Source organism: Pseudoliparis swirei, chromosome 22, assembly GCF_029220125.1.
Source record: "Pseudoliparis swirei isolate HS2019 ecotype Mariana Trench chromosome 22, NWPU_hadal_v1, whole genome shotgun sequence".
In the NCBI taxonomy this organism is placed as follows: domain Eukaryota; kingdom Metazoa; phylum Chordata; class Actinopteri; order Perciformes; family Liparidae; genus Pseudoliparis; species Pseudoliparis swirei.
Genome location: NC_079409.1, coordinates 15,876,153 through 15,892,745, shown reverse-complemented (window position 1 = coordinate 15,892,745; position 16,593 = coordinate 15,876,153). Strand labels below are relative to the sequence as shown.

At 39.3% G+C, this 16,593-nt stretch overlaps 1 protein-coding gene across 7 annotated transcripts; it reads right to left on the bottom strand.

Moving 5' to 3' along the window:
• Positions 1-463: 463 nt before the first annotated feature.
• Positions 464-8,151, bottom strand: LOC130213521 (protein tyrosine phosphatase type IVA 3-like). Of its 7 annotated transcripts, none has more exons than XM_056445226.1 (8): positions 7,834-8,150; positions 7,512-7,564; positions 4,729-5,180; positions 3,845-3,982; positions 3,550-3,642; positions 3,241-3,371; positions 2,695-2,769; positions 464-2,325 (listed from the first exon to the last, which is right to left on the bottom strand). In XM_056445226.1, exons 4-8 carry the CDS (start codon positions 3,950-3,952, stop codon positions 2,208-2,210), a joined length of 525 nt encoding a protein of 174 aa, XP_056301201.1. In that variant the 5' UTR covers positions 3,953-3,982; positions 4,729-5,180; positions 7,512-7,564; positions 7,834-8,150; the 3' UTR covers positions 464-2,207. The 7 variants fall into 7 exon arrangements, with proteins under 7 accessions (XP_056301201.1, XP_056301202.1, XP_056301203.1 ...); XM_056445227.1 differs by having other exon boundaries at positions 7,512-7,531; XM_056445228.1 differs by lacking the exons at positions 7,512-7,564; positions 7,834-8,150 and adding exons at positions 6,686-6,739; positions 6,839-7,475.
• Between the last annotated feature and the right edge of the window lie 8,442 nt (positions 8,152-16,593).

Here is a 16,593-nt window from a genome sequence, read left to right as displayed (position 1 = left end):
GAGTTGAATACCTCTGCAGTAGAGTGTAGAAATACAAGGAAGCCTCTAGGTGGCGAGCTAAGGCCTGAACGATCTTTTTCCTACAAGGCAGCGCAAGCACTCGCAAACTCATAGTTAGATCAATTTAATTTGAACTATGATGAATTGAATGAGGTACAGTAATTTAGGGAAGGTTACACTATGAATGCATATCAGTGTTTATTTGTTGTTTTCTCATATTTTGAGACTAAATCTATGTTTCCTCCTCAAGCAGCATGAACTGAATTTGTTTTGGTGAAGGTGGAAATGTATATGCTTCCTCCTGTATAGTCATATCAGGTGTCTGACAACTGCTCTTTTTATTTTATCATTTTAATTAATGAAATTGCTTAATTCCAGCAGAATGGAACTGAAAGAGGGCGCAAACCGAGGATTGTATTGGCACATTAATATAGGCAGAGCAATTAATGAACACCTATTCAAATATAGGGACAGTGACAAAACCTTTATTAAACAGTGCAATCATTTACAAACATACAGACATTTACATCATTTGTTTTTACATTTTAAAAAGTGTCAGCTCGGGCCAGTCCCAATGATAAACAATGGTCTAAAGACTCTAAAACACACACAAATATGAACAAACTGTTGCCAATCTGTTAAACTTTCAGGTAAAGATGGTAAATTATCTTTTTTCTCTCTCTCTACCTTAATTTGACATCCTCTGCTTGTATTTCTTTCTTACAAATTGTTATTCATGACATCAGATCGTTAGGAGACTATCACAAGCAATTGACTAATCCATAAAAGGTGTATTCTCTATCATCTGCAAAACATGAAGCCATAGGTTACATGCCTCATTCAGGATCAATGTGATGAATAAGTTAATTCCACCCCACAAGAAATCATGAACAAGATACTATAACCTAGTCTAAATTATGCCCAGCATTATTTGTGCTAGGATCTGACCATATCTCAGTTTACCGATATACAATCCATGGATTAAAACTGAGATACTGGGTCATATACGGCTGATAAAAAGAAAATTACTCCCTGATTCACAAACATAAAAAAGAAAACATTTGTCATACCTGCAATGATTTTAATTTCTTTGCAACCCTTTGTAGTCAATGTGTTAGAGGGATTTACCCTGAGCTTTAGGATAATAAAAGAGAAACCTCATTAAATATTATTTACAACTAGTTTACATCTCTCTGTCATTTTTAGAATACGTGTAATGTACCATTACTGTTAAATTATTAACAATTCCTTTTTTATTATTATACATATGTATACTTTAAACCTGAATTCAAATCAGCCTTCTGTGTTTTCTTCTGTGGGTGTCAATAAACAGAGCATAATATAATGCACACACTGTAAACACATCATTTGAGCCCAATAAAGTGACGCTGCAACTGCAACAAAACCAAATGAAAGCCGGAGGTACAAAATTGCTTAATCTAACAATTTAGAAGTGGATTTGAATTCTGATCATTGACAAATGTCAGAAAATGAGCTCTTATGTCTGCAGTTACACTGAAAACAGACACCAACAGGAATAATGTAAAAGAAAGGGGCATCTTAGAGTATTGACACTAATTCTCAATAAAAACACTAAGCTGCTAAAACAACCCTTGAATCCAGTGTGTTTTGGTTTTGGTAGGTTTGTCATACCAAAAATCTTTTTCAAAGAAACACTCACAGAAATACTGCATGTCATTTCATACCGTGATTATGGTGAAGTTTAAACTTATAGAATATCTGTAGAAAAATAAATAATAATTCAATGGTATTTTCACAAAATATCCACTCTGACTTAAGGTTTTGAAGGCCAATACATCAGTTACACCAAATCTGCCTAGATGTCCCCGTAGGAGCACACTTTGGGTTTGTTTTATTTAAAATGTCAACGCGGTTCCCATGCCTGAACACACTTTTGTGTATTTTATTTCTACAAAATGTAATTGTTTATGTGATTTTCTTTCCCTGGCCCACCTTTGCCATATCTTTCTTTCCTGTAATCTATCTCGAAGCAAACATTCCAATAAATAAATCAAGAGATCATCACAAACAAAGGGAACAATGATGCGTTCTACTAAAAACTGCTGGCAAAATTTTCCAGGGCACACAATTCAGCCTGTTTACAGAATGTACTTATGACACAAGGCTTGTACGGTTGGATTCCTGAGAGCATTCGTCGAGGACCACAAGGTGTCTTTGGGTTTTGTTCACATTGTGCAACATTTGTTCTTGTGTGCATGAGAGTCTTTGAAGCGGAGTCTGTGCTTGGATCGATATTTCTCCAGATAGGTTAGCTGTTTACTGTTGATGGCTCCTCGACGCTTCCTGAAACACACATAAAGACACACAATGTCGGATGGGAGTCAACGGTATAACACCTCTTGATTACCCTTATTGCACAATCCAGCTCTGGATTCAACTGGTTCTTCAGTGTGCGTTCCTCTGCTACATTGACTTCTTTAAGTACCACCATCAGATGGCACCAAAGAAAGAAACACTCAAGTTCATGCATTGTGGTTGTGGTGTGTAAAGATGATTTCCTAATCCATGTAAAGCACTTTGCATCTTGCAAAAAGTGTTCTGGTGTACAATACATCCACATCTGAATAGGTTGTGGTTTTTGTTTCATATTGTATATGTGTATGATGCTTGTCTTTTCTGCATGATGAGGTTGGGCGATATAAATGTACTCACTGTCTGATGAGTTGAATAGCATCTTCATACTTCATCCCACTCTCTATCAGAGCCAGAGCAACCAGCACAGGAGCCCTGTGTGCATGCACACACACACAAACACACACAGAGTCACATCCATGTCTCTTGAGACCGATGTCTGAGTAAAAATAACGACAGCTTAGCCGCATCTTTAAAAAAGTTTCAGTAATGCCAGAACGATCAGTTACTGTAAACTAATCAAAAGTGTGTGTGTGTGTGTGTGTGTATAGTGTTAAACTAGTACAAGAGAGATCAATGCCACTAAAACTACCGAAAAAGGTTTCTGATATTTTATCATCCAATTTTGTTGTTGTTTACAGTATTATCATTATTAACGTATTGGACAATAACCACAGTGTGACTGATCCAACCGGTCTGACCTAGTTTTACCAGAAACATTACACTTTCTCTACATGTTGATCCCTGTGTGTGTGTGTGTCTGTGTGTGTGAGTGTGTGTCACCCTCTCTAGGATTAAGTTCAATTAACTATAAAAGACAAACTATATATGGATCATTTGTCTCACCTCCCCAGTCCAGCCACACAGTGAACTGCCACGCAGCATCCTGGCTCCTCCTGAAACTTATTTTTCAGCAGACTCAACCAATCATCCACCAGCTTAGTTGAGGGCGAGGCTCCATCATCGAACGGCCAATCCTGAAAGAAAATCTGAACAGTTACAGGACTTCTGTTATGTCATAATACGTGTGTGTGTGTGTGTATGTTTGTGTGTGTGTGTGTGTGTGTGTGTGTGTGTGTGTGTGTGTGTGTGTGTGTGTGTGTGTGTGTGTGTGTGTGTGTGTGTGTGTATGTTTGTGTGTGTGCGCGCGCTCACCACCACAGTGATGCCGTCTTTCTCCAACGGGGTTTTGTCATAGGTGATATCACAGACACGAACAACTGTGGTGGCACCGAAGCGCTTGAGATCCTGAGAGTGGCGACAGTGGGAGGAGATCATTTTCACAAAGAACGCCAAAACACGTGCTGTCGATCAAAACGTCTTGGTTGTTTCAGTTTGCATATCATTGGAAAGAAAAACATGCAGTTTATACATGAGGCTTGTGCATGTGATCTCTCTGAAGCTCTCCAGTGTGCCGACGGGGGTCCACACACAGACGCATGTCTCCTACCTCGATGAAGGAGACGAGTGTGCTGTCTGTGGGGTTGTGTGTGATGAGGAATCTCATGTTCCTGTGGCACAGTTCAACTGGAGCTGGACGGTTCATGTTGGCCAGCATGACCTTTGAAATCCCGGGTTCACCTCTGACCTTTTAATGTCAGGGAGAAATGTAAAGTTTACAACAACAGAAATGTAGCATGATGTCAAATATTTGAGACACACATTTTGTGCACATTCTCAAGCTCCTTAGGTATTTGCTAAAATGTTTTTTGGTGATGTTGTTTGCAGTTTGTCAAATCTTTCTGAATAATTCTTCCATGAAACATCTCTCCTGTATCTTTGACCAAGACCCCATGTTATGCAAGACATGTGACTCAATAAAGAGAGCTGGATAATCAGTTTGATCAATTACACCTGTGTTTACTTTGCTTTGACATTTCAAACTGACTGCTGTGAAAGAGGCCGTTAAGAACATGTACTGAGCCATACACTCAGTAAATACTCTCTTTTAGTGAGAGTATTGATGAGAACTGTGTATGTGATATCATTGTCTTCACATGCTATGAACAAATGGATAAAAAAAGTGATGACTTAGCATCGCCTCAAGGAAAACACCCAGGAACACAGGAGAAGCACATCAGGCCCCTCCTCTTTCCAGTATCAATGGCACTGTTTATAATTAAAATACTGTTCATGGTTTGTGCATTATTAAGTTATTACTGTGATAAAACATCCACATTAAACATGAACTAGTTCTGAAAATGGGGAGTGTGTTGTATTTATATGCAAGGCGTGGAACATGAAAACATTATTGTAATAATCTTTCAAGGTAAACCAAAAGCTGATTTTAAAGTAAAAAGATTGTGTGCACAACCATATCCAGTCACCTCTCACCTTTAGCTGTAGCAGGTAGCTGCTTGTTAACTAATATCAGGTATTCTGGTGACTGGACTTATTGTCTCTTGTTGAGCTTCCTGTTGGGATCCTGTTTTTAGCCTTTACGGTTGTTGTCTTGAGTAAAGTTTTACTCCATCAGGTGTAGTCCAGGAAGCTACAGTTTCTCTCTGTTGGTGTCTCTGTGATTGTCAATGCTTCAGTCCTCTGTTTCGCTCGTTGTCTCTCACTCTCAGTAGCTCTCTGTTTCCTTCTGTCCCCCGTTAGCTTCCAGTGTTGAGGCTCCACGTGTTACCCCATGAGCTGGCTGCTTCACAGGGTGAGGGCCGATGGTCTTTCAGGGTTCAGGGCCACAGGACTGCATGGTGCAGCTTCATCCCAGATTGGCTCTAAATGTGTTGAGCGTGGCAGTAGTCACCACTCCGCCGCACAAACTCCATCAACCAGCAGTTCTAAATGACAAAACATACAAACTAAATGTTACTCTTCAAATTAATTTCAGTTGTTAAAGTTGGTGCACATTTCAATAATTCAGCATTTGTTCCAGTGTTCTGCAAAATCAGCCCATACTGTGTGGCTATAATGACAGCCATCGTCAGTAATATGGAGGCCAATCGGCGGGAAGCTGCACAGAGATAAACACTCAAATGTGCGTGTGCATATGGATATCTTAAAGATTTGTCATCAAAATCACTAAACACGCGTCTATAGCATAGTTTAAAATATAAAATTAAATTGCTAGATTTTTTTATTTTATTTTATAAGAGGTCAGACCTCTCTACCGGAGTGGGCTTTTGGAAATGTGTTGGTCCTTGTAATTATTTTAAATTAAATATTAAAATAACAAGCTAAAACCTGCCAAATATCAAGGCCTCTAGCTTATGAACATATTCAACACTGCTAATATTTGCACGTACGTCCTGATTCTGTCTTTCTGTGATGAGTGCTCACACAATGATGAGTAAACTGTCATCGTATGGAGTCACTGAACGATGTATAAAAGTGGTTCCACTTGCATTCAATGGACAAAAAAACTGTGAGACAGATGTCAGCTGCAGCATGAGCTAGACAATCTAATACATGACGTGGCTCACAAAATATGATAATGTTATTATATTAGCCTGCACAATATCAACCAAGTCAAATGTGGTATCAAAGGGAAAAAATAAATAAATAAATAAAAACACTGGGATACTTAATGTATTGGAGGGTGTAAAGCAGGATGAAAAGGAAGGTTCGCTCAATGGCTACTTCTACGTCAGGGAGAGCAGGTCCTTGTTGACAAGACGTCATGTATGTCAGATTACTACTTTATGAAAAGTGAATCAACAGTTATATACTTTGTTATATAATATTGTGTCTCACAAACAGCTGTTTTTTATCAGATACATGTCATGTTGATATTTAGTTTGAGTTTTACAAAATGAATGATGACCTTCAGACAACATAATAGTGTCTCTTGAACAGTTAATGATGTGATGTAAAAACAATATTTTTTTGGTTTACTATACTTGTAGGAAAATACATATTTGCCGCATTCTGTCTCGGTGAAAGTATAAAAAGATGAATACAGCTTGGAAATAAAAATACAGTTTCTTCAAAAGTCTACAAGTTCAATACTGTGCATGGTAAACAAGCAAAATAAACTACTCGTCTGATAAACCTATTGAAATCTCACATACTTACATACAAGGCTGGCATGATGCAATTAAGTGAAAAGTATTTAATCTTAAACAAAGAAATGAAAAACAAATGCTGATTATCTCTTAGTCATGTGCTCAAACATCCAGAAAAACAATAAGCGAAAGTCCAGAGGCACTCTGGGTAATCCATCCTCACCTCTTCATCTCAGCTCTGACAACAAACACACACACACACACACACACACACACACACACACACACACACACACACACACACACACACACACACTCTTCATAATCACATGCCGACTTACTCACTAACTCTTCCAGGACCAGGAGAGTGCAGTCTATTCCAGGTTGATGACTATCTATGATTAGGAATTTATCCTGTTGTTACCACTAATCAGGATAGACATCATAAATGTTCCATCCAGTCAATTCAAAGTGTAGATAGAACAACTACTTACATGAGTTTTATAAAGATGCCATCTTTGTTTAACCAGCCTCATGTGAAAATAAAGCTCTGCTGAGACGCACAACACAACAGAAGTGAATGACCCAGACGAGACGGAGCAGGGACTGAACCAGAGAGACAGAAAGGTCTAAAAAAAGAAGCTCAAAAGCATCTAAACATAGAACATATGTTAATACTAACTTCTCACAAGTAGTGCAGACATTTTGGGCATTTAGCTGACATCTAAAGCCGAGTGACTTAATTCAAAATCATCACATGAAAGCATAAGAAGCATGAGGGGAAAATGGCGAGACGGGAGCAGTCTTTCCAATTACAACCGTGAGGCGGATCTTCTAAAAACAGACGCGTCGCCCGTTGGTCTCCTGGCTGTTTTCGTGTCACAGGCTGGGTCACAAATGTATCTCAATATTATTTTAAGTCGCGTTAGGGTTGCCAAACTTTTCTACACTTCGTGCAATGTGGAAACACAGTAACCTTGCAGGTGAGTAACCTCAGATAGGATTGACCCTGTTCACACATTCACCTCTGCTGCCTTCTAGTTGACAACTACAGAGGACGTGTTCTGCAGCAGCTCCAATCACATGTCACTCTGAAAAAAGAAGATGTGCTAAATGCCTTAAACTGAGTTGTTTCTGAAACAGCAAACATACCGTCTTCCCTCTTACCTCAGTGGACAGATTTGATGCTGAACAGGAAAATCCACAAACCACAGTTAGTCCTGCAAAAGCATGCAATAATCCTTCAACAGTGTGAGTGCTGTCCTACAACCAGCTGACTGCCTGTAATAGTAAACCCCTGTAGACACTGAAAACCTGCAGTTGTATTTATAGCTGTATATATACCAGCAGCTCATTCCGTGACACACCACAATTTTCGTGGAAGCAACAGTCTGCAACCCTGTCTTGTCACTCAGTCTGTCCCAGTGAAGAACTGTGATTAGCTCGACCACTGTGTCTAGTAACAGATCTATAAAGTGATTGTCCTTACCTGCTATTCAATGTCATCGCCAACCCCAGGCTAAATATCAATTCTCCTCCTCCCTCTTTGGCACAGAAAAGTCAATATGCTTCTTTTTTAGTTTTTGTCGTCTGCCTCTAGAAGCCAAAAAGTCAACCAGCAGAAAATGAGGTCTTTGTGCAACAACCTGTTGCGGTGCCGCACTATGACTCTGAACTCTCCCTGCCCCTCCTGGCTTCTCTGTAACCGCTGCGATGTCTGTACTGTACGTGTCGGCTTGTGGCTCTACCTTGCTGTAGCATTGCAGCGTTCTGGACTGAGGATCTGCTGTGAGCTGGTCTAATCAGGCTGAGCAGCCATCTGACCCTGACAGCCCTGTCACTACCAGAACACTCGACAGTTAATGCTCTTAGAGGGAGAGCAGAAGAGCCTCACTCCCTCCTCCTCATGCTCTTCATCCACTCGACTCCTTCTTCCCTCCCCTGTTCCAGGGTAAAAAAGAGGTGCCGTCCTACCCTCCTCACCCCTTCCTATAGGCTGATGCTTTCAAGGCTCAGTCAAGGAGGTGTGTGTGGTCTCACACCCAGTGCAGTGCCTAGTGACACAATCAATACAGATCAGTCATTTCAGTTCATGTTTCTCTCAAATATAATATAATCTCTATAATGTGTGGAACTGGAGGTCCAATGAGTTGTTTATGTCATGACACGTCTGTCTGGATCTTCTCTTGTTTTCCTTTCCTCCCTCTCTCCCCCTTTTCCCTCCCTGTACCAACTAAAAATAGCCGTTCCTTTGAGCTACTACCAGACAGACGGGACAAGTAAAACCTTTGAGTCCCAGTTCATGGAATTAACTTTCCCCTTAATTGACAATAGTGTCAAGTTTGTTTGTGTTCCTTCAGCCTGTGTGAAACTACTACTGCTGTTGCCTCAGCGTATCAGCGCTTTTGTCTATAAACGGAATAAAAAGAGTTATTTCTTCTCGCCAACAATGTGTTGAGGAAAGCTTCAAATAAATCCACGCAACTTTGTATTTCTGAGTTTTTAAGGTTCGTTTTTCCGATTTGTTTACAAGGTTATGGTATGAATATGTGACTGCAGAGAGTCACAAGGTTGTCATACAGTGCCGTCTCAAAGCAGAACAAGATGGGGCCTCACCTCACTATCAATCACTTTGGGTAGAGGTTGACATGACTGTTCTCCCACGCACAGAGCTTTAAAAAACACCTCTTAACAGCTCAAATGAGCTGAAACACACTACTTCACTACTTGAACACTTTCCAGTTTAAATGTGTGTGTTCAGGATCATGACTGCTGCTTATTACTTTAGTAATGTTCTGTGTGTGAACGTGCTCTCAGAATTTGAGCTGTGTTTGTTGAATGCTTTATGGTGACAAGTACTCGGCTCATGGCCCAGTGTTATCTCACCTCTTACTTTCCTTGAGGTGACCTGTCACCTTTTTTTCCGGATAATCTGAGTAAATATAGCCACAAGTGGTGATCACTGGGTTTCCAAAACAAAGTGACTGTCAGACAGATACAAACCTTCTAAACAAGATGGAAAAAGAGAGGATACTACTTTGCCTTGATGTCCTTTGCTGAAGACTGCAAACGACATCTAAACATAGAATAGAGGGGAGTACGGCTTGCTCACATCGTTCAGTACGTGTATGTTATAGCTTTTCAAGCACGTGTGTCATCACTATGATTGTAAGCACAGTCAAGAGAGAGAGGAACATGTGCATGGCATGAACAAAATGTTTGCATGTGACACGTTTGAAATTAGACAGATGATAAACATTATCTGTGTTATACATACAACCAGGGTTATTCGGCTGGCTGACTGCAGAGCTTTAATAATCATCTATAAAACAAACTAGAACGGTGCCCTCAGCAGAGTGAAACATGGCTGTGTCTGCAACGAGCACTGTAATGTTTAATTAAATGAATACAAACCACACTTGACTATTCCCCCACAGAGTCTGCGCAGACACAAACTCATATTAAGTCATCATTCAATTCAATTCAGTTTATTTTGTATTGCCCGATATCAAAAATTACACATTTCCCTCAGTGGGCTTTACAATCTGTACACATACGACATCCCTGACCTTTGACCTCACATCGGATCAGGAAAAACTCCCAAGAAATAGAAAAAACCCTTACAGGGGGAAAAAAAGAGAAGAAACCTTCAGGAGAGCAACAGAGGAGGATCCCTCTCCAGGGTGGACAGAACAATAGATGCCATGTGTACAGAAGGAATCATTACAGAGTTACAACACATTCAATGAGTATGACAGAGTGTATGAATAGTTGGTAGTAGGCATGGACCACGATCCAGACCTCCATGATCCATCAGGCAGATGGAGGTAGAGAGGAGGAGTGGGCGGGGCATCAGCAGGGCCATGGCATCAGACCCAGCCAGGTCCAATGGACCCTATGAGACGTGAAGTCACAAGGACTCCGGGGAGGAAGCAGAGTTTATAATGTGCAATGGAGACATGAAAATTAATCCATAAGTAGAATTACATCACAGTAAGTGAGTGGAAAGGCTGAACTGGATTTCGATTGTTTTCAGAGGTTGAGTTATAAACTCTTCTTGTAATGTAGTGAAAAACTTGGATGAAATGACAGACATGTTGTCAATTAATTTCTTGACGGTTAATTAAGCATTCGGCAATTCATAATATATTATATGATGTTATGTATTCAGCATTTTACGTAAAAAATGACAGAATATGTGAGTCCATTTCAGCCCCATTTGAATGTATCCCTTTAAAGTTCACCGGTAAATGGACTCGTTGACGGATGTCAGTTTCTTTCAAACGTTTGAATGAATTATACGTCAAGACACCAGAGACAATGCTCCCTGCGTCGACTTGCTGCACATGCACATGCTCTTCCTCTCAACGCTTCGTCTACGTGCTCCCACTGAGGAACAGTCAGTACCAGTGGGACATCTGTTTTGATACTACCAACAGCATTGCACTGGCCTAAACAGGGTTGCCGCAATGTTTTCTGGAAATGTGAGCTGACACCCTGTAGGTCAACTCTCAGCTGGCAGTCTTGTGCTTTGGACAGAGCCGAAAGGACTCATGAAAGCAACGGTCTGACCTGCAAAGACTCCACAATCCTATTCCCTACAACTAAATGTCATGGAAGTGTTCAAGCTATATTTTTATAAACTAAACATGGTGACCATTATGGTAATTATGAATGATTATACTCAGACTCACCTGCCAGAGGTGGACAAAAGCATCAACCTTTAATAGGTATAATGTATCAACTTGTTTTCTTAAATCAAACCTTTCAGTATAACAACTCTTTAAATCATCCATGATAACACAGCTACATACTTTGACAATGGCCCTTTAAGTCTCATGATCTTGAGTCAAGCTAAACGTGTTCTTCAATTCATATCTCGTCAAGGTGTGTGTGTGTGTGTGTGTGTGTGTGTGTGTGTGTGTGTGTGTGTGTGTGTGTGTGTGTGTGTGTGTGTGTGTGGTATTTGTCAAAGTACGTCTTTTAGTTTAAATATGACATTGGGAAATTGCTGATTAAAACGGAAGCAATGCTAAAATTCAACGATTAACACTCTGAAAATAGGCATCCCATTATTTACTACTAAAAAAATGTTAAAGCTTGACCTCCAGTGATCTACTCATGGTTTATAACTGACTGGTTTATCATACAGTTTTTAGATTGTATCATCCAAGTATTCTGATTCTTTACTTTCAGTAAAAGTACTAATACTAAACTGCGAAAATATTGCAATAAATGTCAAAGTCCTGCATTAAAACCTTTACATGAGTAAAGCATGTTGGCAAAGTGTAGTTTCTAAAGTGAAGTTACTCTTCTGCAAAATTGTCCCTTATTTTGATGTTTTGGGATTAAGATTACGACTGCACTTCAGCAGATTATGAAAGTTCTGCGAATGTAACTACTTTATATACTATCAGGTAGTTTAATCTACAGTAATGCATCATATTCTAAAAACTCCTCACATGTCTATGAGAACCACGTAGATATAAAAAAGTCAACTTTTTGTGGGCTCAGAAAAACAGCCTTGTTTTTAGATTTGTGATGATTACTTTTCCAGTTGACCCAAGAGGACCTTTGAATAGTTTATTTATCTTAAAGAAGTAGGAGAACATTGTTAACTCATGAGGATATGTTTCATCCTTCAATTTATCAGAAGAGATCTAATTCATGTTTTTTGTTCTCACTGGTTTGAACTACTTAGCTAAAGTTGTCAGATAAAACGAGTGGAGTAAAAAGTACAATATTTTCCTCAAAGATATATTGGAGGAGAAATATAAAGTTGGATTAAAAGGAAATACTCAAGTAAAGTAGAAGTATCTCAAATGTGCACGTTCGTGCAATACTTGAGTAAATTGTGACATCCCAATACACCTGGTAATTACAACTTCTACTTGTATTAGCTTTCATACGACAACATATACACTACCGTTCAAAAGTTTGGGATCACCCAGACAATTTCGTGTCTTCCATGAAAAATCACACTTTTATTTATCAAATGAATATAAAATATAGTCAAGACATTGACAAGGTTAGAAATAATGATTAATATTTGAAATATTAATTTTGTTCTACAAACTTCAAGCTCAAAGGAAGGCCAGTTGTATATCTTATATCACCAGCATAACTGTTTTCAGCTGTGCTAACATAATTGCACGGGTTTTCTAATCAGACATTAGTCTTCTAAGGCGATTAGCAAACACAATGTACCATCAGAACACTGGAGTGATAGTTGCTGTAAAAGGGCCTCTATACACCTATGGAGATATTTCATTAGAAACCAGACGTTTCCACCTAGAATAGTCATTTACCACATTAACAATGTAGAGAGTGTATTTCTGATTAATTTAATGTTATCTTTTTTGAAAAAACAGTGCTTTTCTTTGAAAAATAAAGTCATTTCTAAGTGATCCCAAACTTTTGAACGGTAGTGTATACAGTTAGTAATCGCTTATCAATCCATTTAAACTAAGTTTAATCTTTAATAAATCTACGTTTCGACTATATAACATTATGTGTTATTCATTCCGAAAGAATGACTGAAATGGTCTTGAACCATGTAGATGTATACAATTACAGTGGGTCCCCTCCCCTGGAATAGTTTGTAATTCTGTCCCTCAGGCGCACTCCTCATGCAGCCGTATGAAGTACAATGTAATCCCCAGAGCAACTCTGAAGAAACTGGATATGAAAAGGGGTTTCTTCCAACCGTTTAATATTGTCTACTGTAAGCTGCCATTTCCTGTTTCACCCCCTCATGAGGTGCATGGAGACGCAGCATGGAGTAGTGCGTGGTGAAGGAGCAGCACGGTGCTACTTGTTGGATCAGATCATATTTCACGGGCTTCCTGTTTTGAGCCATGCTAATATTTTGAAGTTCAACTAGATTACTCGAGGAAACAAATGATTTGTTCCTGTCTGCCAGTGTTACGCATTGCATTCCAGTGTTCAATGACTGCAGGTTGCAGTTGATGTGGAGGGATCTGTTGCCGGCTTTATCTAAATATTATGATACAGAACATTATGATTAAATGCAATTCAATACAGTGTTAATAGATACACGATTGTATAATATATAGCAGTGTTTCCTGAATGGCACCCGACATTAATCCTACAAATGTTCTTATATTAACATATCCAAACTTTCATTCATCTTTGATTTTTTTCACTTGAATAACTGGATTGTTGTTTCCAGCCTCTAAAACTAAATCACATTAAAAAAAATGTAAAAAGGTTGAGAGCTGCTGGAGAGATATAATATACTTTTACTTTACTTTTTATTTTAATAAAATTGTTTTAGGGATCAAACTTTTAAGGCTTAACTCCACAGCGAAGCACCTACTGTCCCTAAATCTCTTTTTCTAGCCAGGTCATGAAAATAACACATCGTACTGCACCCTGAGCTGATGATACTATACAAGGAAGTGTGGAAAGTGCCAGTGTGTTTGTGCACATTAACACATACACACCCTCGGAAACATGCTTACAAGAGAACACGCACACGTGCACACACACAAGCACACTACGGTCCAGAAAAAAATCCTATACATACTTAATAACACACACACACACACACACACACACACACACACACAACAAACATACACACACACACACACACACACACACACATGGTCAAGCATGTGGCAAGCTGCAGCAGCTGCTGTGTGTATAATTAGAGTTTTTGAAAGCTGAGAGTTCGACAGCAGGACTTTCACCTGCAGACTAAAGAGTAACCATGACAACCAGCACATGAAAATACAACGTTACTGTACTAGTAACATTATATATGTATGTATAAGTCTGCAAAAGATTATGAAGAAAGAAAGCACATAGAGTGTGTAATACATGCCCTCATGCAACCTGTTACACAGAATGCCCAAAACACATGTGCAACGGGTTATGTAAGGTTCCGATATCAATAGTTGTGAGTCAAGGATCACTTCACCATGCGCTGAGATTTCTGGCTTTCAAAAGAAACTTTCCATCTCCCCGTCCAATCCTTCTGTTTTGAAATAGACACACCCACATGGGTTTCAAAACAAACCAAAATAAGCTCCAAGTGACTTCCTTCGATTTCTAATAAAATACATGTCATGCCACATTTGTTGAAATTGAAGGTATGTGGAAATGCAAAGAGTCAAGTACAAAGTACTTTTGATATAAAGCAACAGTCCTTAAAAAAACAAGCTTTGTCAGGAGAAAAAAGCAGGGTGTTGAGATTCTGAAGTTATTCACAGCATCCAGTAAGTTGAGATTCTATCTCCATCTGGTGGAAATGACCCACAGGTACACAATGTGCTGCTCCAAGTTTAGACACAGGAATAGTTATCAAGAATCAGCTTCAGCTACATGTGACGAATTCAAGTCTGTGGGGTTTGTAAAAATGTACTTACCGCATACTGACAAATTCTGTATGTGACCTGGCATTATTGACGTGGCTGTCACACTCACATGACCCATGTTTAAAGCCTTCTCTTCATTTTTATCTTGTGATCATAAACAAACCAGCAGTGTTATTTGTACTGTATACTTGTAAAAGGATGAATGAGGAAGCAACACGTGTTTTTCCTTCCGGTAGTTACCGGGACTCACCTTGAACACCAACTGATCAGCAGCTTATGTCAATGCATCAACATTCATACGGTGCTTTGCGTTGACCGTTTACAGGTTGATTTGAGATTTATAAAAAGAAATTGCGCCCTGGCAGACGTGCAAGGTTTTACTAATCAGAATATTTTTGTTGGCATCCTTATGCAAACATTTTGTGTCGATCCTACGGATTTTTGTATAAATGAGACACCTGGTATATATAGCCTCATTCAACTGCATTGTATCTGAATATGTATTTGTTTATTATTCATTAAACAACTTTCGAAGAGTGTCCTTACCCTGCCCTGTAAAGTGATGTATAGATTATCTTGCAAACACATTTTCAAACCATAGAAAATAAACAAACATATTTACAGAATAGTTATTAGGTATCAACGAGAACATTCAATGATGCACCCAGTCAATTATTCCATTGAAGAATCTCCTCTGTTTTCATTTAATAGATTTGGGAATTTGCAGGCTAAGATTTATCTGTAATAGTACTTTACTAGTATAAAGTTCCATCTTTTAAAAGGGCTTTAAAAATGAAGAAAACAATTGAGTATCACAGCTTTTTTAATGTATTTGTAGAATGTAGGATTAATTAATTCAGTTTCATTCAATTCAGTTTATTTGTATAGCCCAATTTCACAAATTACAAATTTGTCTCGGAGTGCTTTACAATCTGTACACATAGACATCCCTGCCCCAAAACCTCACATCGGATCAGGAAAAACTCCCAAATAACCCTTCAGGGGGGAAAAAAGGGAAGAAACCTTCAGGAGAGCAACAGAGGAGGATCCCTCTCCACGATGGACAGAACAATAGATGTAATGTGTACAGAAGGACAGATTTAGAGTTAAAATACATTCAATGAATATGACAGAGTGTATGAATAGTTGGTAGTAGGCATATTCCACGATGGAGACCTCCACGATCCATCAGGCAGATGGAGGTAGAGAGGAGGAGTGGGCGGAGTCTCAACACTCAATTAGTGCTGCGTAAGATCAAGATGATCAAATCCAAATGACCTTGGTGTAGTTAGCAGAAGGGTCAAGGTTAACCGGACTGCAAAAAGCCGAATGTTTTGCTGTGAGCAACAGATGGTCTGCTGAGATTAGACCGCTGACCCGCTCACGGCTTGGCTGGACGTGTTGTGGTTCCAGTGACGCTTCACAGCACAAATAACAAGCTTCACCTGTGATTTTTACGTAAGCTCCCCGAAATCAAGTGTGCATTTAGGCCGATTTTACTTACAATATAACAGTAGTTAGGCTGTTTTTAATACATTGCCGTTCTGGTTAATTCCTTTTAGGTCTGTTTCTGTGGGAATGCAGCAGCCGGAGGTCAGATTAAAACAGCATTGGTCAGTTGGCCACGTGTGAGACCGGTTGGAGTTCAGGCTTAGGGGCAGATCAATGCTGGAGCATATATAAACCAGTTTAAGCAAATAGTCTGCACACATGCACAAAGCGCTGTTGCTCTCAGGTCGTCTGTTTCTGCAGGACTGCAAGTGTCAAGGATTACAATTAAGGATCCAAAATTATTTGCTTAAAAATTTAGGAGGAATTTAAGAAGCAAAGATCGACTCACGTCTTCTGCTCTGCATCTTCTGCACATCTCCTTTGTCTGTGTTGTGGTCTACTCTGCATCAGCAGCC

Bases quoted from the DNA above. Each gene is read 5' to 3' on its own strand.
- LOC130213521 (XM_056445226.1), bottom strand. From the start codon at position 3,952: ATGCTGGCCAACATGAACCGTCCAGCTCCAGTTGAACTGTGCCACAGG. The intron at 3,643-3,844 runs GTAGGAGACATG...CGCCACTCTCAG, and splicing joins CACTCGTCTCCTTCATCGAG to GATCTCAAGCGCTTCGGTGC. The intron at 2,770-3,240 runs GTGAGACAAATG...GCATGCACACAG, and splicing joins TGTGTGGCTGGACTGGGGAG to GGCTCCTGTGCTGGTTGCTC.